This window comes from Monodon monoceros, unplaced genomic scaffold (genome assembly GCF_005190385.1).
Source record: "Monodon monoceros isolate NGI ecotype Baffin Bay Population unplaced genomic scaffold, NGI_Narwhal_1 Super_Scaffold_12, whole genome shotgun sequence".
NCBI classification, from domain to species: domain Eukaryota; kingdom Metazoa; phylum Chordata; class Mammalia; order Artiodactyla; family Monodontidae; genus Monodon; species Monodon monoceros.
The window spans coordinates 19034037-19058695 of NW_021703768.1; the positions used below are offsets into that span (position 1 = coordinate 19034037).

The 24659-nt window shown below is 35.3% G+C and overlaps 1 protein-coding gene across 3 annotated transcripts in view; it reads right to left on the minus strand.

Moving 5' to 3' along the window:
• Positions 1–24659, minus strand: part of LOC114892337 (cadherin-12) — a 990049-nt gene that overhangs the window by 90729 nt on the left and 874661 nt on the right. Inside the window, exons 1-2 of one of the 3 annotated variants that reach the window (XM_029217110.1) lie at positions 24041–24305; positions 333–452 (exon numbers count right to left, since the gene is read on the minus strand). The exons of 1 other annotated variant lie outside the window; for it this stretch is intronic. Coding sequence is in view for 1 of the 2 variants with exons in the window: in XM_029217108.1 (XP_029072941.1) it covers positions 333–452 (120 nt within the window). In the remaining variant the exon portion in view is untranslated. Of the gene's footprint in view, positions 1–332; positions 453–24040; positions 24306–24659 lie in introns of those variants that run through there. One more of the 3 variants, XM_029217108.1, reaches the window with a different exon arrangement.

A 24659-nucleotide genomic window follows, 5' to 3' on the forward strand; every position in this document is an offset into this window, starting at 1 on the left:
TCTTGGGTTGATTAGGTCCAAAATGGAATATAATTGAACCCAACCAAGAAAAACTGAAATAAAAAGCTATTTTAGCTAGAAGAAACAAAAAAAACAAATATTCCTAGACTTTGGAAAATTTAAATCATACAAAGAATTCCTAACTAACAAATTTGGACTTGGCATATATGTGTAAAAAGGTTTATATTTATACCAAGTTCAATCTGAAATAGCTCTGCAGCAGCAAGGTAAGATCCTATCTTCCTTTGCTAGATGGGGAGCACATTGAATCTTTATTGCAGTGTTAGAATGGGAAAGGGAGGTGATAATGTTGTCTCTAATAAAAAATTTACCTGTCTTGGGATCAATAGAGAAATAAGGCTGTCCCTGAAGAATGCTGTAAACGACTCTGGCACTGTTTCCATAGGTTGGGTCATCTGCATCCGTGGCCTTGACCTGGAGCACATAAGCACCTGGAAAATAAGACCATATGATTCTAGCATCTTTGTTTTATAGAGCTCAAGGTCATGTCTTTTATCTTCTGGACTCCATTTTCCTTTGGAATATGGCATTCCTTAATTCAGTGAGTATATGAAGTCACTGAGAATAACTGAACTATTATAACCAAAATGTTGAGCAACAATATTAGCTGTTAGTACAAGTGATACCTATTTTAAATATCTATTTTTAAAGCTGTGTCCATTTCCAGTAGCTAGGTCATTGACCTGAAAGTCATCACAATAGATTTATTGATTTGTACACCAAAGAAAACATGACACCGCTGGCATTAGCTCATCTGCTTACTGTAGATGCTTTAATTGCATGATTAGGATATCAATAGAAGAGCTAAAAGGTTTAAAGGCTTACTGAACTTTAAAGGGTGTAAGTAATTTGCAATTGCAGCTTAAAAATCAACAATTACATACTCATTTAGGAAGCCTTTAATTAGGACAGAATATTTGAGAAAATGAGGAACCGAAAATAATTGCAATTCTAGCTAGAGAAGCACCTTTATGCCTCAAGACTGAATTATTCTGTGTTCACTGACATAGGAAAACTTTAGACAATCCAAATTATCTGTAGCTTTTCTCATCTCTTGACACTTGGCCATATTATTTATGTACTAAGAGAAGTTGACGGGAGATTTTTTTTTTTTTTTGCGGTACGCGGGCCTCACGGGCCCAGCCGCTCCGCAGCATGTGGGATCCTCCCGGACCGGGGCACGAACCCGTGTCCCCTGCATCGGCAGGCGGACTCTCAACCACTACGCCACCAGGGAAGCCCAATGGGAGATTTTTTTCAGCAGTTTTGTCTTACATATTCATAGTCATAGTTAAATCTTCCTCTAAGAGCTTTTTAAATGAGTATCTCTTCTTAATGTCCATTCAGTGTTACTATTCTGAATTGAGAACAAAGTAGAATCAAAATTATCAAACTCAGTATAAATAAAATAATATGCTGCTGATGAAGGAAGGAAATGCCCACTGAGCATAAAGGGAGTGAAATGTGCATCCAAAGTTGCACAGTGGACAGAACACTCTTCATCTCTTGGAGGCATTCAATGTAACTGTCAGTTTGGGGAATGCAAGATTGCTCCATTTACTTACTCAGGCTTTTTTCTTAAGACAGTGCCAACCAGGAACAAACTTAATCTTAAAGGTTTGCTCTAAAAGCTAAGAGAATGAACCATCTCTTCACCTCTACTTTTTTGTTACATGAAGTGTTAGAATGCTGAAAAAGTAAGAAATCGTAACTTTCAGTAGACATTCAATGCCAAATGCTTTATCTTAAGGTGTTTTGGTGAATCCTAGTTATATCAACAGATACAGCATATGTTTATGACAACAGCCTTTCCCAGGAGAAGACACTACTAGAAGGAAAGTAGGGAAACTTTTTTTTTTTTTGGCCTCACGGCTTGTGAGATATTAGTTTCCTGACCAAGGATTGAACCTGTGTCCCCTGCAGTGGCTACTCAGAGCCTTAACCACTGAGCTACCAGGGAATTCCCGAAAGTAGGCAAACATTTCTAAGTTGTGAAGAATGATAACTGATATTAGTCAACATCATCCATCATCATCATTTTCATCATCGTCAACAGCAATATTTGCAGCATCTCTAATAATTATTGGACAAATAAGCATTGGTAGGCATTGGGGACCTATATTAAGGATTCATCAAAAGTATGTCCTCCTTAATGATGTAAGAATGAACAGTTGCAAGACTCAATTCCCCTCTTCCCTCCTCTCTCCTAGGTAATGATTTTTCCCCCCAGAAAAATCACTTACCTAGATCTTCATTATCACTTCATCACACACGTGTTATACAGGTAAAGTCTACAAATATTGAATAATGCCCAATTCTAGGTATAAATATTGCAGTTGAAAAGCAGTGGGTTGTTTTACTCTGAGGATATATTTGAAGGAAAAAGTATTATATCTTCTAGAAAGTATGTAGTAACAAATCTAATAAACTTTTATCTAATGGTCACCATATGCTCAATGCAGAATATATTTTTGCTAAGTATATAGAAAAAATATTTTCCAAATGTATATTAAATTCTTTATGTTAATAATTTTTAAGCTCAAATGTTAAAGGAGTGAATTAAGAAGTATTCCCACAAGTTATAGAAACAGCAAATATGCATCATTCAATTACACTTTTGTCCAACTCAAAAGGATCACAGGATAGCAAGAATAATGACACTTGTTTCATCCATAGTAATATCCATGATATAAAAAATTATATACACTGAGTTACAGTGGCGATTAACTCTGGTTTAGTGAAAAAGCAGTTTCTGATTTAAGAGTTTTTGAGCTACCTCTATATGAGTTTATAAGAACACAATTAAACAGCATTATATCAGCTTGTTTTGTTTACTGGTCCACAGCTTTCACCAAACTAATGCAAAAGAGAGACTTCATACTCCCTTCATTAAGAAGATGCAACTAATTGTCTGGAGCACATACATCTCCAAAGACTACCTTGGTAGTGCTTGTGTAGCACACCAGTTCCTGACACTATTAAACACTAAATACCCAAGAGGTAGGAGTGGGGGGTTGTGGTTGGGGCATGTTTGATATGAAACAAGGAAATAATACAGTCAGTGAAATCCACAGAAACTGGAGTAGTCTTCTCTGTAGCCATCATCCTGGAGTTTATTCTATCACTGAAACCCAGGATGACAATGTAACCACTCTAAATGTTAAAGTTCAGAGAGTTTTAATTATCTCTCCTCCCTAAGTTCTATTCCATGCACATGATGTGGGTTCTGGAGCCTAGAGAAAGTAAGCCAGCTTTCTTTCATAATGCAACCACACATGGCCTACTTCTGTTTGCTCATGTAAGATGTGATATACTTTATTTGATTTCATTAAGATTAATATTCTCAATGGGGATGAATTTTAGAAATAATGACACAATGTCTGCATTTCACAATGAAAGAATAGAAGCCCAATGATGTTAAAATCATTCTTATTGATACTGAAAGTCATTCTCATACAAAATAGTAGACAGGTGGTAATAGAACTGAGCCCAACTATCTCATGATTTCAGCTAAAGTAGGCATAGATCTGTTGATTCATTCATTCTTCCTTCAGTCAAGAAATGTTCAGTGGTCCACACCATGCACCAGGTACTATTCTCAACATACAATAAAAAGTAATATGCTACTTAATTATTTTCTGTCAAACACCACTTCCAGCATGACAGGTTTATATTCTACATATTTTTTTGCATTTAGGGTATTAAATAAACCAATTTACTAGAAATACACTGAAAACATAATTGGATTCTGTTGAATTTATGACCTCTTCATTTTTTAAAATTTCTCAAATGTATAAGGACATTCTATAAATTGAATATGCTTTTTGTCTTTGCCCTGCCGCTGTCTCAACTGGTTTGAATCTTCGCTCTCACAACTGCAAGACTCCAGAGTATTCTAATTGCTTCCTCTTCCAGCTCCTTTTACACAGGAGCATCAGAGTAATTGTCCTATAACATGAGATTGATTAAGTTACTCTCATTCATTTAAAAAAAGTTAGAATTAAAAAAGAAAAAAAAAAACTTCGAATGGATTTTTATTCCTAATGAAAGAACATTATCTAAACTCACTGACATGCTATGACTAGCATGACATGAATGGGTTTCGATATCCCTCCCAGATTAATTTCCAACTGTGCTACCAGGGACCCCATGCAGTCACTGTACATACTTATTTACTGTTTATTTGAGGCTCTTTCACGCCTCTGTGCTCTTGCCCAGGTGATCCTGCTGCCTGAAGGACGTTGACTTCCACCATCTGGAGAAATCCGACTCACTCCTGATGTCCCAGCTCTACTGTCACCTCTGTGAGTCCTTGCTTTTCTGCTCCCAAGCACAGATAGTTTGTCCGCTCCTGTGTACTCCCAATAGCCTTAGTACATTTTGATTTTTTAAACTCTACGCATCATTTGTTCTTCTCATGGAATACAGAGTCTTTTACATCAGAAGCCCTTCCATATTCATTCTTTGTACATCTAATGTCTGTCATGAATTACATCCCAAATAAATGTTTATTGGTGAATCCTTGTAATACTCCTAAATACACACAAAAGACACAAATGCAATACACAATACTTGAAATGGGCAACCTGGAACCTAGTTATGGCCTTTAGAGTTTTTTTAACACTAAATTGAGAGCTTAACTTGTCTTGAATTTGTAATGCACATCTCTGTTCTCATTTAAGAAAGCAGAACCCAAAATGAGTGACATTACATTTAAAAAATCACATAAACAAGATTTAGCCACAAGTTGGAACACAAATCTGATGAAAGTCAATATACATTTTTTTGCTGAATAATGTTAACCCTTCTCAGGATTGATGCATAAACAGGAAAAGAAATAAAAATATAATGTGACATATTTTCTCTTTGCTTCTGCCTTATGTATACACTGCATTATAATCAAGAAATAATACAGAGTTAAAAAGGTATAGAATTATAAATATAATACACTTTCTTTCCAAATAAGATTGGAAAATAAATGTACATTTTATCCCATAAAGAAGACGTTAAGCAGCAGAGAACCGTAAAGCAGAGAGGGTTTCAGAAATGAGTCAGACAGAGGGAAGCAAAGGAGGGCGTGTGCACACATATGACATACTTTACAGGCCTAGGTTACTATAAGACATTGAAACTATAATTATAGTAGACTTTACACAGTAAAATTAAACATACATACACAGCAGGTGAGCTTACTCTTTAAGGGAACTGGGTCTTTATCAATTTTACATTAGATTTCACTGCACTGCTTATGAACATTTGTCTCTTAGCTTCCTTCTGTTGATTCTCTCTATATTTGTAAAGTTGTAAATGGCTCCTCTGTCCTCTTTATCTTCAACCAGGGCTGCATATAAGACATTTACAAGGATTATTAAGGATACCGATTCCTGGGCCCTCATCAGAAAGTCTAATTTAATTATTCTTGGGTGGGCCAGGTATCAGAAACACTTAAAAATCTCTGCAGTTAAGTCTGATGAGTAGCCATCATTGAGAAGTCCAGTCCTACACACCTTCCCTAGGAGATTCCTTCGATTAGGAGAGGCTACATTGCTTGCCATTGTGTTTACCATCTTTGCCTCTGGAACCTTAATACCTAGGTTTGAATCCTAGATCAACCACTAGCAAACTGTGAGACCTCAAGCAAATTACTTAACATCTCTGTTTTAGTTTCCTCATACCAAAAAAAAGAAAGAAAACAGAGTACTCATCTTATAGAAGTATTTAATCAGCTAATATTTATAAAGAAATTATAATAGTTTCCCACACAATATGTGCTATTTAAGCATATGTAAAATAAAATAAATACATATATACTCACTTTTTGTTCTCCTGCATCACACAGAGGGTGACAACTCCCAAACATATACACTAGTATGATTCCTGTCTTTAAGTCCCATACCTTAATATTTGAATATTATTTGAATATTGAATACTAATCTGGATTTTATCTCCTGTATGTTAGAAAAATGTGATTTTGAGATGTGTGTTTAAAATATATTAAAATGTAAACAAGTGGACTCTGACGATATTGGGTCACTTTATTAGAGACACAGGAATGAAGAGTTTGCATACTTATTAAACCTGCCTGAAGTAATCAGAAATTTTAAGGATCAAAAAAGACATATACCAAAAAAATCCTCCAGGATAGAAGTTATGCTCCCTTGACCTGTACTTCTAGGATCAGAGCAGGCAATTTGGTTTTCTCTGCCACCAACTCTGACTCTGCTCAGCCTGGCTTCAGAGTATCCCCTGGCACATGTAATGCTGTGACATCAACTTGTGATTTGTTATTCAGTCCAATGATCCAGAAGCACTCTAAGGTCATAAAACTTTCTTCCCAGATAGTCCTAAATATTTTAGATTATACATATTTACACCTTGTGATTCAAATGTACTTTGATGAATAAGTGAATCCATTTTAATGAGCACTTTATCTCTCTGTTGTGTGCCAAGAATTCTATACCACGAACACCAATACAAACCCTAATGTCTGCTCCAAGAAACACATAACTGAACTCTGGCTTCTAGTGATGGTACAATGTTGTCTCCTTTGTACTTAATGTAATTTAGAAATTATTTTCACAGAAGTTGTCATTGGGAAATTCCATAGAAATCATGAAAAAATGTATGAGCTTGGAATTCATTCACTCAATGGCTCTCAGCTATAATTCAGTAAGGTTTGTATTTTTGCTGTGTAGCTTTATATTCTTAAAGGATAAAGAAATTACTTCTGATTTGAATGCATTTAGCCAAGGTACTAAGGACCAGTTAATTAGAATTTATTTAAAACACACCTAACATACCTGAAATTATTTGTTTTTATTTGATTGGATGATTCTGCCATGTTAAGGATAAGAGAGATCTATGTATATATGCATATATGTATGTATGTATCTACTCTATTATCTGTATCTATCTTCCTAACCATTTATCACTTTATCTAGTTTTAGTAAAAGGAAAAATGCAAACTGTGTATGTATGTATGTATATACGTATATGTGTGTACATGTGTGTATACACCAGAAGTCAGAAGTATTGAAACCTAGAACCAGTTCTGCGATTAAATAGATAAATGATCCTTTGCAAATTATTTCACTTCTGTAAGGATGGTACTGTAATTGTAGTGGATAATGTAGTAATCCCCCACAAAAAATTAATCCCATCTAATGGTAGGAACTGTTCATATACATATTCATATATCACTCTCTCCCTCACACTTCAGTATACCTTACAAGGAACTTGACTTCCATGGATGCATTTGGCTCAAGTTTAAACTAACAAACATGAACCTTTTTTTCTGGCTAATAATGATTGGTTCAGGAATGTAAATATAACCCATTTCAAGCCAATAAAACCAGAGGAGATATTTGATAGGACCTTCTAGGAAATGCTCTCTTTTTCTTTTTCTCTGCACTCTGGTGCACAAATGTCTGGCTGTAGTTATTTCAACATTTGGGGGAAACATGACTGGAGACAGACACACACAAGAGGCCACACACACTTGGGAATTCCAGGAAAGGTGATGGGGAGTCTTGACCCAACCTGCCTGAAGCTCAACCTATAAGCATTTTGATGATTTGAGACCATACATCCCTTTTTGTATGAGATTGTATACTTGGCGATGGATTGGGGTTTTCTATTACTTCTGAATTAACAAAATTTTGGCAAGTCACTTAAACACTCTAAGCCTCTGTTGTTTCAAATTAAAAATGGGAGTACAAGTAGTAGGGTCCTCGTAGAACTCGTTCATGAGTTAATGCATGTAAATTGCTTTGCATAGTAAATGGCACATAGGGCGCCCACATCAAAATGGTTGTTAAAATTCTTCAACTTTATGATGATGGGCTACGATTTCCTTGTTTCCTTCTAATTCCAGTAACTCTTTCTGCAAATTGAAACAGAATCCAATCTTACCTCTTTTTTAAAATAACTTTTCCATTATTGCAGGTTAGTCTTTTGGTTACAGGGCTTTGAACGTATCACGGCTCTGTCCAAATCCTTCGGTGGTATGTTATGAATCACTACACATAGTCTGAACTCTTTCAAAACCGTTCATAGTCTGATATCCATCTGTTTTTTTTTTCCATTCTAAACCTCAACTCCTCAGTTTCTCCAAATCTCCCTTCCGGGAAATATGTTTTATCCACTGTTCAACAAAACTTAAAGCTCTGTCAATTCATTTTTGGGTAAGAACTCTGAGCCTCTCAACCAAGAATTGGAAACATATTTGAGTTCCATAAAGAGTTTGCAAAGTGTACATTAAACAATATATGTAAATCACCTGCTTCTGGTTTCTTCCACTATTGGCTCCTTCCCAGCCACTTCTCACAATCCAGTCTACCACTGGGTGTACTACAGACAAACTCATTCATTGTTTCACTTCCACAGAATACTTCCACTGGCTCCTTCCCTTAGTTGAAATCTTGCTTTCTCCTGAGCCTAGTACTGCCCATTAGCACATTTTAGGCCCACAACTGCCTTCCTTCAGCTTTTCAGTACTGCTTCTGATTAACTGATCTTTTCTACCACCAGTGAAAGAGGCTCCTCACGTCTGTCTTCTTTAGGGGCATTTAAATTGGTTGATGCAAATCTCTTTCTTCAGGTTGCTTCCAGCTGTGGTTGGCTTCCTCAGCATCATTTATTCTTGGCTCTCTTCTTTCTTCCTTGATCACCATTTCTCAGTCTTCTTTACACACCCTTTTCCTCTCCCTGCCCTTTAAAGGTTCATGCACCCCAAGTTTTGTCTCTCATCCTATATGCCTAACTCTACAGTATCACTCATATTTGCCTCTAGGTGCTAGTGACTGAACCATCATTTATATTTTCCAGTTGCTTAAATAACAAAACTACCAGTTAACTTGACCAAGATACATCCAATTTCTTGGTTACATTCTAAACTTCTTTTTAAATCACTTACTGTTTACATCCATTCCAGTCCCCTTTATTGACTAAACATTGCTAAAATGTGTTTGTACTCTTCATTCTGTCACTACTTTTCATCAAAATTTTACTGTTTCTTACCTGGATTATGACTTTAAGATATTAATAATCTCCCCGTTACCTCTCATAACCACCTACCATTCACCCTGTGTACTTAAAGCCACATTCATCTCTCAGAAATGCAAATTTGGTTTTGTCCTCAGCATTATTTCTAATGCCCTTTGTGAATCTGCCTTTACCTACATTTGCAGGTTTATCTCTTATGAAACTTTCTGTCTACTTTTTGCTGCCTCAGTACAATATTATTTCCCTAAGACATAGCGCTACTTCATATCCTGCTCTTTATACATTGGGTTGTGGATATCAGAAAGGTCTCATTTCACCCAGGTGAACTTCAGCCCAAATTAAAAATTGGCCTCAATAACTCCTCTTCCAGAAACTCATTTCCATATGCTCACAGAGCATCATGCCACGTCTCTCATGCTTCCACTAGGCAGCAAGCACGCCATACAGAGTGAAGACTGCGTACTGTTCTTTTTTAATTCCAGTACCTACTATGGAGCTTGTTGCCTAATAGGTTCTTAATAAATTTCTCTTGAATAAGCTAATAAAAAATAAATGATTTTGGCTTAGAAAATATTTTTGATTAGCCCATGTTAGAATTTTCCAGTGAAGCCTTTATTACATCTCTTGACTTGGGTCAAAAACTCAATGTCCCCTGGTCTTAACTTTTATGGCAGTGATGCTGTTTTGCTGTCTGTTACAGAAATCAAAGGAGCAGCTTCAAATCAAAAGTGACTTTAGAACACAAAGTGGCAAAAAAATACAAGAAATCAATTACTAGCATGTTAGTGATCTCGACATGTCAAGCCCTGCTAAATCTATCGAAGAGTGTATGATTCTACTCCCAGTTTTAAGGAAGAGAATAAACTTTTGTAAAAGCAAGGACTGTACTGAGTTCATATCTATGGAAAATTCATTACAATAAAGTCCAGAACTATTTCTATCAGTTCCCATTACCTGGAATCCAGTGATCTTGATTATTGATTATTTCACAAACTCAAAAGATAGGATGATGTCACATGACTGCAATATTTAAAAGTGCTCAAAGATAAACATGTATACTGATAGAAAACATGTTCAGCTATAAAGTAGCAGTAATTTTAGCCATTATTGATTAACTAATCTTAGCTAATAGAGAAAGATGTGTTATTTGTGTGTAAGTACTGTGATTTAATATTTAGATTTTGTTCCTTTTGTGTTGCTGTGGTTAAATGTTGCAGTGATTTAGGCTGACATTTAGTTTTAGCAATTTTTAAAGAAATAAAAGACTTAAACACTTACAATACAGTACAGTTGACCCTTGAACAACACAACTTTGAACTGCTTGGGTCTACTTATATGCAAATTTTTTCAATGGTGAATATTACACTACTACATGATCCATGGTTGGTTGAACCCAGGGATGTAGAACTGTGGATAAGGAGGAACCATGGATACGAAGAGGCAACTATAAATTAGACCCAGATTTTCAACTGCATGTAGGGTAGAAGCCCCTAGCCCCTGTGTTGTTCAATTGTCATCTGTACTTGTTCATTGTAATCCAACTCATCAGGGTAGAAATGTACTGCAGCTAAACAAAATTCAAACTTTACTAGGTTTCATATGTCTTCTAACCCAAATTCTCTCAACTGATGTGCAAATGACAATGGAAAAGACAAATAATCTGGTCTCAGTTTATTCATCTATAAAATGGGAGATTTGGAATAGATGTCTTTAGATTCCAGGATATAAACACATGTAGTAATTCTAGACAAAAGACCCTGATTAAATTGATAGTTAATAAGATTAAACTTTGATCGATTTATCAACTTTATTTTACTTCACCTAAGTTTTTACCAAATTGTCACTTCATATAAGTTTCTCTCCTGAGAATGGAACCTATGATTTGAATTTGAAAAAGTTATAGATATCTTTCTCATGGTAATGTATGTTTTCATTTAGAAAAAAACTTTAAAAGTTGGATGTGAGTTTTAAAACTCATCAATAAAGAAAAATAACATATGTATTATCACGACTTTATAGGACAGTGATCTGTTTATTAACCCCTTTGAACTTTTCAGAGTAACACATAAAAAGAAAGGTAAAAAACATTATATCACTAAACTATAATTTTAATGCATACTGTATGGAACATTGAACTTATTACCTGCACAATATATGCTAACAGGGAGACATTCCTGTTATTTAAATTGGTAAAATTTGATGCTACTTTAAAATACATGCTTGATGAAAAAATATGTCATAAATTAACTATGCCATTATTTCCAAATAAAAGCTATATCTCAATTCACTTATAATTCTATTATTTATCATGAAGTTTTTTCCATCTTGCTAAAATTATTCCTTTCCCATATTTTGGTGAATATATTACTATATGGAGTTTTCATATACAGTATTTTTTAAAAAGCTTTCAAGTTGTAAGCCAGCCATAAAATATAGTGCAGATTAAAAGACAAAAAGAGATTAAAAGCCTAAGAGAAAGTGAGTTATAGCTAGATGGGATTATTCATGAATTTATTTTATGACCCAGTTGAGGAGGCAGAAAAGAGACCAAATGAAAAGGTGGGCAGACAGCAGGAGATGATGCTCCAGAAGCACAAGAATATTCAGAATATTACAGTCATGAATTCGACTCATTTGATTTAAAAGGTAGATTGAAAACTTGGTGAAGGGCAATTTTGCTGGGTACAATTATGAATTATGGGTTTGTGGTATTAAAAAAGAAGCTGTGAGAAGATAATTTTCAGGAAAGGGTTTGATGTCCTTGTTTGTAAAGATTTAGCAGCTGGACGGAAGTACATTTGCAAACCAGAGTCCTTAATGCATGCTGGGGCTGAGATTCAGTTCCAAGTTCTCCTCTTACTTCTTTAGAGCACTGAGCATAGGGCCACATTCAGCAGAAGGTTTCATGTCTTTGAAGTTTTGGATAGCAGTTAGGTCAATTCTCTAAATCTACCCCGCTGAGAAGTTAAGAGTCCAAGAAAATTATATGTCCTGCTGCTGTGGTCTCCCTTGTTGTCTTGTCTGTAGATTCTCACAGTTTCCTTCCACTGGAGTCAGGCCCAGGAGTGTGGCTTTCTTTTAGTCTGTGACTTTGGGGAACAAGGCTAGGGCTCGTCTGTTGATTAGGATCATTCTCCAGTTAGGTTGCTCTACATATGTTGCTTTTTGTCTTATTTTTTCTCTTTTGTCCTGATATTTTCTGATCCACAGGCATCCACTTCCTGTGAGTCCAAATATTAGAATGCAGGGTCCTACTAAACCCCATTTTTAGGATTTTCCATCTGAAAGAGAAAGATTCAGCATCTTATGGCTTCCATCTCTTAGTCTGAAGGGTGAGATGTTGCAATGAGGTGATGCCTTGAGTCTTCCATAATGTCCAGAGTATAGGAACCCAAGAACCCCAACCCAATAACATAGTGATTAAGGCTAAATACCAGGGCACCTCTTCAGATATACTCTGGGAAGAAATTTCATTAGCTTTTCATTTATAGGGCCATCAATTAAGTGATCATTGTTGTGGCAGCTAATACTACACTGTGCACTGAGAATATAAGAATAAAAAAAAGCAAAACCAAAAGAAAACTCTGATCTTAAAAGACAGTATTCAAAGAACTTAAGTTTATGATTTCTTTCGTGGACTCAGAAAATTATACTCATCTCTACCTCCCTCTTCTTTCCTAAAAAAAAGTTAGAGTACAACAACTAATATATATTGAACTACCACAGTGTATCAAATATTGACCAAAAGATTTTATATGCATTATTCCATTTAATGCTTGAAACAATCCTATCTCCTATAATCACCTCCATTTTTACAAATGCTGAATTACTCTTGGTAAACTGTGAGGCTAGGAAAACTGGCAGTTGACAACAAAGACTGTCTTTAGCCACTCCCCTGAATCACTTCCAGGAAGCACAGGAGCTCTTTGTAAAGTGACTGAGCTGTTCCATTTTGTTTGGCTATACTTGGTATAACTTTTTTCTTTTTTATTTTGGAATTGAGATTTTAGCAGTACACTACTTGTTTTAATGTTTATACTTTTCTAAGATATTTTGAAATCATGAAGTGTGATGACTCCTGCTTTGCTCTTCTTTCTCAAGATTATTTTGACTATTCTGATTTTTTTGTAGTTCTATATGAATTTTAGAATTGTTTTTTCTATTTCTGTGAAAAAATGCTATTGGGATTTCGATAAAGATTACAATGAATCTGTAGACACTTTGGGTAGTGTGGCCGTTTGAACAATATTAAGTCTTACAATCCATGAACACGAGATGTTTTTCCAATTTTTGGAAACATCATTATTGTATTTCCAATTATTATTCTTTAATTTCTTTCATCAATGTTTTATAGTTTTCAAGATACAAGTCTTTCACCTCCCTTGTTAAGTTTATTACTAAGTATTTTACTCTTGTTGATGATATTGTAAATGAGGTTATTTTCTTAATATCTTTTTTGGATAGTTTGTTGTTAGTGATAGAAATGAAACTCATTTTATAGTTTTGTATTCTGCAATTTTACTGAATTCATTCATTAATTGTAATAGTTTGGGGGAGCATCTTTAGGGTTTTCTACATATAAAATTATGCCATATGCAAACAGAAATTACTTTTTCCTTTCAGAGTTAGAGACCTTTTATTTCTTTCTTTCTTTCTCTCTCTCTCTCTCTCTTTTTTTTTTTTTTTTGCTTATTTGCTCAGCCTAGAACTTCCAGTACTATGTTGAAAGAACTTTTCAAAAGCGGGCATCCTTGGCTTCTTCCTGATCTTAAAAAGCTTTCAGTTTTTCACCATTGAGTAGGATGTTAGTTACGACCTTTTCAAATATGGTCTTTTTTATATTAAGGTAAATTTCTTCTATATACAGTTTGTTGAGTTTTCATCATTAAAGGGTGTTGAATTTTGTCAAATGCTTTTTTTCCATCTATTGAGATGATTATGCAATTTTTATCCTTCATTCTGTTAATGTGGTGTACCACATTAATTAATTTATGTATGTTAATCCATTCTTTCATCCCAAGATAAAAATATAGGCAACTGAAAATGTATAGAAAGCTCAGAAATAAATCCATGCTTATAAGGTCAGCTGGTCTTTGACAAGGGATCAAAGAATACACAATGGGAAAGGATAATCTCTTTAACAAATGGTATTGGGGAAACCAGATATCCACATGCAAAAAGTAAAATCAGACCCTTGTCTTATTCCATACACAAAAATCAACTCACAATGGATTAAACACTTAAGTGTAAGAACCGAAACTGTAGTGAAAACATAAGGGAAAATCTTCATGACATTGGTTTAGGCAGAGATTTTTTGGATATGACTCCACAAGCACAAGCAATGAAAGGAAAAGTAGACAAATAAAACTATATCAAACAAAAAAGCTTCTGTATAGCAAACAGTCAACAGAGTAAAAAGGCAACCTAGAGAATAGGAAAAAAGTTGCAAATCATATATCTGGTAAGAGGTTAATCTCCAGGATATATAAGGAACCCTACAAACTGATAGCAAGAAAACCTACAGGCAATTTGATTTAAAAATGGGCAAAGGACTTATAGACATTTCTCCAAAGAATACATACAAATGTCCAACAGTTATATGAAAAGATGCTCAATACCATTTATCAACTTGGAAATGCGAACTGGAACCACAATGAGATATCACCTCACACCTATCATGATGGCTATTATTTTTTTTTTTAAGGGCATGTAGGTTAGGATGTGGAGAAATTGGAATTCCTGTCCCTTGTTCATTGTTAATGGGGATGTACAACGATGGGAATGTAAAATGATGCTATGGAAAACAGAATGGAAATTTCTCAAAAAATTAAAAATAGAACTACCATATGATAGAGCAATGCCACTTCTGGGTATACATCCAAAAGAATTGAAATCAGGTTCTCAAAATGATATCCACACTTCCATGTTCACTGTAGCATTATTCACAGTAGATAAGATATAGAAACAACCTAAATGTCCATTGACAGATTAATGGGTGAAAAACATGTGGTATATAGGTACAATGGAATATTATTCAGACTTAAAAAAGAAGAAAACCTTTCCATATGCAACATCACAGAAGAACCTGGAGGACATTATGCTAAGTGAAATAAGCCAGTCATAGGACAAACACTGCATGATTCCACTTACATAAAGTATTAAAATAGTTAAATTATAAAAACAGAGCAGACTGTTGGTTGCCAGGGGCTGAGGGAGCGGAGAAAGGGATACTGCTGTTCAATGATTATAAAGTTTCAGTTCTACAAGATGAACAAGTTCTAGAGATCTGTTATACAGCATTCTGCCTGTAGTTAATAATACTATGTTGTCCACTTAAAATTTTGTGAAGAGGACAGATTTCATGTACGTTGTGCTCTCACCACAATAAAAGAAAAAGGGTTATATTACACTTCTTTGTTAATTCAAGTGGTCAATATTGTTTTGTTAAACTTAGTATTACTTTTAAGTTTTAGTCTGCCTGATATTAAATGATTACTAATGGACCTGTAAATATATATAAAATAAAACTTTCAAACGAACTGAATACTTAGAAAGTGTACAAGAAATTGTCAAAGTAGCTACACACACCTAAGAATAAATAGGAGATATGTACATTGAGGCCTGGATCTTTTTCTTTTAATCTTACTATTTATAAGTCTAGCACCTTTGAAGCCCATATGTTCACATTCAGAAAAAGTGGAAATTAATCTTGTATATAAGCCCTGATTTTACAGGCATTTTGACACTTCATGATTTTTTGATTTGAAAATTGAAGATAAATAATAGGTGTCTTAAGCTGAAAATAGATTACAAAGGAACTTTTTAAAGATTAGAGCAAACAATATTGCCAATATTTAATTAAGAAGCAATGCCTAGGGCTTCCTTGGTGGCGCAGTGGTTGAGAGTCCGCCTGCCGATGCAGGGGACACGGGTTCGTGCCCTGGTCCGGGAAGATCCCACATGCCGTGGAGCGGCTGAGCCCGTGAGCCATGGCCACTGAGCCTGCGCATCCGGAGCCTGTGCTCCGCAACGGGAGAGACCACAACAGTGAGAGGCCCGCGTACCGCAAAAAAAAAAAAAAGAAGCAATGCCTAGGCTTCAGCATTACATTTTTAGCACCAGTTATTTTCAGTGGATTTTTTTGTTTGTGATAAATTAATAAATTAGACACTGATGCCTCATGCTGATTCTCCCATTACAGGAAATCATACTTTGTCTGAATTTACTCTTGTCAAGATGTTTGTGATATCGATGTAATTTGCTTTATTGCTACACACTCACACAGACACATACAAAGATCATGTGGAACAATTGTGGAAATTATCAAAAAGGTGTATTATCATTATTATTTTATCAATGTTTTCAATTAAATTTTTAATCAGGAAAACCCAAGTCGTTTGAACCAGAAACAGATTGGCTGTACTGCTTTTGCATTCTGGCAGGTATCTATGTCTTTTCATTTATACTGAAACTACTATACTGAATTGCTAAACTTTTTATAGTGCTGTATTAGGCAACATTCTGTTTTCATTATTCAAATATAGTATTCACCTAATTTTTGCAACTACCCTATCAGGCAATAACTTATTATAATAGGCTCTGTTCTAAGCACTTCCTTTATATTAGTGCATTTAATCCTCACAACAATACTGTGAGAAAGAAACTATCATCTACTTTCTACAGGTGATGAAACTAAGGCAACGAGGCTTACATCATTTGCCCAAGTTTGAACAACTTTAGAACTAGCTTCTGATTCAGTTGGTCTGATTCCTCAGCCACTGCTCTGAATCACCGGTTAGGTCACAGCAAAATGGTTATGTGCAGATTGAATTGGGTTGCGTAGCTAGAAGCATAATTTTTAGCTTCAAAATGGTTCACTCTTTTAAGAAAAGATTTGTGCAAGCTCCCCAATATATGTTCAAACACTATTGCTGGTAGCAAACTTGAACGCATGGCCTGGATAATATAATTTCATATTTCACCATTCTGAATTGGAGTTGCATCTCAATACAAGTCCCGTGTATTGATTTATATGTATAAATTACAAATATATTTTAGTTTATCAAGGAATAAATTCATATGGCTAAAAGTAACAATACCTAGTTCATTTGTTACATTTGTTTTATATAAATGTTTTTGGTTTTTATAGAGTTTTAATTATATTTCTTCTTTACACTCTATTTTCTTTACTATATCATCAGTGCATTACAAACATTCCAAACACTAATTAATATCAGTATGTTATTAAATTCTTATTTTCTCAAGTAGTTCTCCGCACCAACCTTCCATCCACCTGATTTCCTACAGTGCTTTGCTGGATGGATACCTCAGATGTGTCAATGTCATGTTTAATTCTTTCTTGGTTTAGTCCCTTATTTTTATTTATTTCTTTTTGCAGTACACGGGCCTCTCACTGCTGTGGCCTCTCCCGTTGCAGAGCACAGGCTCCGGACGTGCAGGCTCAGCGGCCATGGCTCACGGGCCCAGCCGTTCAGCAGCATGTGGGATCTTCCCGGACCGGAGCATGAACCCGTATCCCCTGCATTGGCAGGCAGACTCTCAACCACTGGGCCACCAGTGAAGCCCTAGTCCCTTATTTTTGAAGAAGGAGATCCTAGTATGATTTCCAAACATGTATTGGGAATGTTGTTTGTATATGTACTTCCTTGAATTTATCCTTGGAATAGATTTGATCACCTGGATTGGTCATTCTTGGTTGGAAATCATCTTTCTTTATAACACAAAATCCATTACTTCATTGACTCCTAAGGTTCATCCTGTTTCTATGCTGCTCATGAGAAGACTAATGTCATTCTCATTCTCCATTTAAAGTGAATTATTTGGTAGTGTATATATGTCCATGCCACTCTCTCACTTTGTAACAGCTTACCCTTCCCCCCCCCATATCCTCAAGTCCATTCTCTAGTAGGTCTGTGTCTTTATTCCCGTCTTACCCCTAGGTTCTTCATGACTTTTTTTTTTTCTTTTTTTCTTAGATTCCATATATATGTGTTAGCATACGTTATTTGTTTTTCTCTTTCTGACTTACTTCACTCTGTATGACAGACTCGCGTAAAATAGATAGCTAGTGGGAAGCAGCCGCATAGCACAGGGAGATCAGCTCAGTGTTTTGTGACCACCTAGAGGGGTGGGATAGGGAGGGTGGGAGGGAGGGAGACACAAAAGGGAAGAGATATGGGAACATATGTATATGTATAACTGATTCACTTTGTTATAAAGCAGAAACTAACAAACCATTGTAAAGCAATTATACCCCAATAAAGATGTTAAAAAAGTAAATTAATAATAAACATAAAGTTAATTATTTGCTTGTTCTCCTCTTTTTATTTTGATTTGTGTGTGTGTGTGTGTGTGTTTCTTTTTCCCCTCTGAAATTTTGGAATTTTCTCTTAATCATTGGCATTCTGATATTTTCGTCTCTTTTTTTCATTCATTATTCAGGGTGTCCACTGGGTGAATAATTTCAACCTACTGCTCATATACATAGATTATATGCCTCTTATACTATTTCTTTCATAATTGTCTCAGCTTCTCTCAGTCTTCTCTTTCTAGACCTATTATCCTTAGATGCTCTTGACTGATGATTTTCCTTATTCCTTCCTCACATTTAAAAAAATTAGACACTGCTCTATTCCTTGGAAAATATCTCATTTTTTTCTTAAATATGTCTCCAAATATTTCATATAGGCAAGATCTTTCTTTTCTCTTTTAAATGATTTATGTTGTAGTTTTCCTAAAATGTATGATGATCTTTGATTTGGGCTCATCTTTTAAGATGGAACAGTAAAATCCTTTTGACAGCTCTGCATGTATGGTCAGAATATGTTTCTTTAGGGCAGAGCCAGATCAATGTACCATGGACTAATAGTGGGCTGAGAAAGTGTTATAAGTTTGGTACAGACTTGCCTCTGCCCATGAAGCAGCGAGCCAGTACTTGTGGTCATCACTGTTATGGAGCCAGTAGTTTCCTCCAGTGTTCAATGGAAATGTTCTTATTATCTACATGTGTTTTGATATGACAATAGCAGTATTTTATTAATATCACTATTTAGGTAATCAACTGATAAGGAAAGGGATAGAAAGTTCTTATTAGGATTTTCAGACTTGTGCAAATTTATTTGAATTGATTAAATTTATTCTTTTTTTTTCTAAATTTGACAATATCTGAGAAGACTTTTGATTATGTTTACATTGTTCTTTACCTCCCTACTTTAGAATTATTCCCTGATGATGATTCTTTAAATCTCCTTCACTTACTCATTTGTTGACCCCTTACTTGAGTGTTATTTTTAGACTCTATATGGTACGGTGGATAAAATATTTAAATAAGATGTTTATGATTATTTGGTAAAGATGGAAGAAATAAATAACCATAATGTAAAAATATAGTAAATTTAGTATTATGAAAATGTAGCTGAAGGAGAAAGGAATTCCATTATGATAGACCAGATAAGATTTCGCCACTCTAAACTGTGTCTCTTATTTAGAGCTTAAGCAATGAACATTGATACCACTGAAATAACATTTAGGTTTGCATAATTAGTGGTGCGAAGTAATTGATGAAATCAAGAATGTTTCATGTCCGTATATGTATATTGTTCGCATGTATAGGCTTTTAAAGAAATCTATTTATCTATCTATAATTTGGCAAATGTCTTAGCATCTGTAAGCTCTGTTTTCTTGTCTGCAAAATATTAATAATTAAAAATACATATCTCCGGAAGTTATCTTCAAATGGAAATCTAAGGAAGAGAGAGGCTAAGATAGTTTTCAGTGCTCATATATCAAATAACTGGTAAGCTGTGACAAGGTTGCAGATCTGGTTGACTCTGAAGCCCACACTCAAGTTATAGACACGGCTTACCATTTCTAAGCACCATGTAGCCCAACAGCCCCCATCTATATATAAGAAGATTGTAGAATCTTCTCCCACCTATGTGTAGAAGGATCTTAGGCCCTTCTCCTTATCAAATGCCTCTTACCCCTATAGCCCTGGTTCCTTTAAGTAAAGTAACAACAACTACAAATCTGAACAGTCTAAACAAAGGGTAATGACTTTAGATCAGTGTTTTAAACTTACTTTACCAGATAAGATATGCATTTTATGTTACAATTTAGAATGTACTTAAACAGGTTCAGTAAGATACAAATCCCTCCAAGCAGACATTTTGTCTGTTTTGTTCACAGTCGTATGTATCTCTTGTATCTAGAACAGTGCCTGGAATACAGTGATCAATGAGTTTTTGTTGAAAATTATATACATATATATGCATATATATGTGTGTGTGTGTGTGTGTGTGTGTGTGTGCGTGCATATATATATTCCTTAAGTTATAAAATAAGAAATCAATTACAGGATGCCATTCCAAGTACTCTAAAACCAATGATATGAAAGTGCTTGGTTAGATCTATTTTTAACAAGCACTCATTATGATTCTCATCTTGAAGACATTTTGAGAAACATCATAAAGTTTCACTCCTTAATGAGGTAGGATGTTGCCAGGTCCCATCCAGAGGTGTGCGACGCTGCTAACGGCTAACTCTCCAGCCCTCTTTTACACATTTTCTTCTGAGACTTTGGAGATACTGCTCTAATGCCCAGATTCCCACACAGCCTTGTTTGAATATTGCATCTTTTTGTCTTCTAGTCCCATTACCAGGAGGGTCAAAACTTCTCACAACCAATCAAGTTTTCTTTGCATTCCCTACTCTCACCAAAATCCCTATTTCATCCATGTGGCTAACCTCAATGGTTCATGCATGTGTGTGGAGGTGGATGCTTACATACATATGGATGTGTGAATTTGGGGATGGGGTGACTGTGGAAGGCATGAAAAGAGAAAGTGATGCCATCTCATCTGAATTATTTCCCAAATTTGACAGATCATTACTATCACCTGAGTAGTTTATTTATTTATGTTTTAAATACAGATTTTGTTTTACTCCATCACTGGAGATTCTGAGAATCCATATTTTTGTATATCCCTATTAAATTTTTGATGATTTAGGAACTTGTACCAAAAAAATAAGCAAAATGTGTACCCCATTTTATCCATGCTATATTCTCTGACTTTAAGAAGTTTGCAATTGAATTGTAAGATACACAAAACAATTAGAACAGTGGACCAGACAGAACATAAGTTTATGATAATCAAATGAAAAATGGTTTGATGAGATTGATCTACATGTTTAGAGTAGTTGGGAAAGGTTTGTGGTGCACAGGTGACTGAACTTTGAATTTGAATAATGGGTTTGGAGGAAAGGAGTGTTGGAAGAAAACTGTTCAAGTGATGAAAGTGATATAAGTGAATACCAGAAAGTAGAAATGAACGTGTTCCTCCAAACACACAAGGGAATTGCTCAGGAATAGTATGAGTTGTATTAATAAAGAAAAAAATGAAAATAAAAATGAATGGGTTCAGAATCTGGGTTATTATCTCCCCAAGGTCCTTAATCCACACATTTACAAAAGTTTCTTGAGAGTATACCATGACCCTCAATCAAACTGTTCATGTTATTTTGATCAACAGGCAAAATAGCTTTCAATATTTGGAGAAGACAATGTTAAAAGGATTTCTTCTATCACAATACAAAATATTTAGCTATCAACAATGAAATCGTCTAACTACCTAGAATATTATTACTACAAAATTAACTATTCTTTTATCTCTCTAATTTTTAAATCGCCAATTCACTGGCTCCACCTCACCAGCATTTAAGATAGTAAATGGCAAATTAATAAAAAGATGGCAGGCAGACAGTGTGCTGATATTAATAGATGGCTGACAAACCATTACCCTTTCTCTGCATGATCATCAATGATAACAGGAGACACTTCTGATGGTTATAAAGGTCTTCCTCACACATTAAAAAACTTGCCTCCTGTGATTTTTACCAAGTTGTCCCCATTTTACTCTCTGGAGACAGAGGATCTATAGCTCGCATGATGACCTTCAAATATTGGAAGTCAGCTGTCATGTTCGTCTTTATTCTTTCTTCTTTTCTTCCAGCTGAACACTCCACACTCTTCAACTATTTCTTGTATGACATGGCTTTTCACCATGTCCTTGTTCTGCTTCCCCTGGTCCCTCCGATACTGCTAAATGTCACTCCTGGCTCCAGAAATGAATTCTTGAGTTGTAGAAAAATCAGTACCAGGTTGTGTGAGACTGCCCTTTATATTAATTCAATCAGAACCGGCATTAACTCCATTAGGTAATGGAATAAGGCTACCCTTGGCCCCATGCTGGGAGTAGATGGCATAAGCGGGAACTGCCACAAATCCAGTCTTTCTTCTCTCAGCCCCAGGTTATCTTTCAGCTTTTTTCCATGAGCACTAATTAATGAGACAATTAATTGAGCGCTCAGTCTACACAAAAAGCCTGAGGGTGTAAGATAAACAGATACATTCAGGAGAGTCTTAGAAGAGAGCTAATTAGCCAGTTTGGGGCTGTAATATACAGGCAAAGACTTGGTTACAATATATGCAAAGGTTAACTTCAAAATTGATGTTAACCTAGTCGTGTAGAGGATCTGAGAAAGAGAAGATATATGCTTTCCTTTCTTTCTTCTCCCAGAATTTTGTTTAATATAAATTCTGATTATTAAATGTCTATTTCTTTAAAAGAAACATGGAGATTTCTTAGTTTTCAAGGTTTAAGGAGATAATTATTAGTTAATTGCAAACACCTCACCTGTTAGCTCATCGATAACATACTTCACTAACACCAGAAGATAGAGGTGACTTCAGTCTAGAAAATAATGTACAATGTTTTTTCTCAATACAGAAGCAATACATCTTTATAGAAATTAAATTCAGTCATAATCCCAATATCTAGGACTATTTCTGATAATACTTCCAAGTTTTATTGTCATTTATCCACAGATTTAAGTAAATTGATACATACTACTCATAATACATTAAAACCTACATTTAAAATTTTAATAATAGTGAGAACCATTCAGTTTTTAAATATTATTGATGACATACTTTTAATAAATACGCAGTATTTCAGCAAATGAGTTATCTCACTATTTTAAAAAAACTAATCCATCATTAATGTCATCTAGTTTATTTCTTGCTTTCACCATTATAGATAATGGCACAATGCATATGCTTGCATATACAAATAGGCACATATTAGAGAATTAATTTATTCTTAAATAGGTACTAAGTATTTAAAATAGAAAAGAATATCTGATTATATCTATATCTATGTATCTCATCTATTTCTGATCTGATGGGAAAAGGAGTATATTTAAAATGCTACTCATACATTTTTTTTTTTTTTTTTGTGGTCACGGGCCTCTCACTGTTGTGGCCTCTCCCGTTGCGGAGCACAGGCTCCTGACGCGCAGGCTCAGTGGCCGTGGCTCCCGGGCCCAGCCGCTCCGCGGCATGTGGGATCCTCCCGGACCGGGGCACGAATCCGCGTCCCCTGCATCGGCAGGCGGACTCTCAACCACTGCGCCACCAGGGAAGCCCGCTACTCATGTTTTTAACTAGGAAGCCCGCTACTCATGTTTTTAACTAGGAAAATAGAAGATCAACATGCCTCATCATACATAACATTTTTTATATTTTATCTCAAACAGTTTTCAATTAAAAAAAGAAAAATGACACGTTTTTAAAAAATAGTATTAGATAATAAAAGTACTTAATTTTAAAAAGGTCTTAATTTCTGAGCCGCAAAATGTGTAAGGGATTTTTTTTTTTTTAAATAGTAATGTAATTGAGCATAACAGAGTGGGCGAGGGATGTCTGGTTTCCCACTCTTTGCAGTTCAGATCTGGAGGCCCGCCAGGCTCCGAGCACATTCCCCTCCCTGTCAGAGGCGGTTTTAACAAAGCTGTAATTGCTGTGCCTGTAACCAGACAGGCCAACATTGCCTTTCTGGGGTTTATCTTTAGAAAGAAAAATATTACCAGTAATATACTGTGAAGCTAGACTCTTGAAGCTGCTCTTACAGAAGTCACGTGAAACAAAAAATTTTACCCAAAGAAGCCTTTTTCTCGTCCAGGTATTCACATGTGTGAAGCCTTGATAACACATGTCATCACTGTCTTGAATGTTGAACAAAATGAGGAAGACATATTTTTCTGCTCTTTGGCATTCTAGACATCACTAAATATACATGGTTTTTTTTTTCCCATTTTTCTTTTCCTCTCTGATGTGAGAAGTTACCATATCCATAAAAGTAATACTACTGTTTCTCTATGTAGATGATGAAGAACAACTGTCTTTACCTAAAACCGTTTTTGTGCTTGCAGCAGAGGCTGGAGCTGCTGTTCTCAGCATATAAGTTACCAACTGGCAAGGTTTGACTTTTATTGCTTATGGAATGCGGTAAAGTATCAGGTACAGCCTAAGGCACTTCCTTTTATAATAGAAGCCATATCTGATCAACAAAATATAAATCTCAAAGCTTCGTTCTATGTTTCAGGAAATATAGGAAGGGCTTATAAATGATTGATGCTTAATCAATTCCAGTCATAATGTCCTACTTTTAGCTTTGCCAAATTATAGCAAGCACTCACACTCTGTGTGTGTTTGGGGTGCAGGGGAGGTGTCCTATGAGTATTTCTTTGTATTTAAGCAACTACTGTACTTTAAC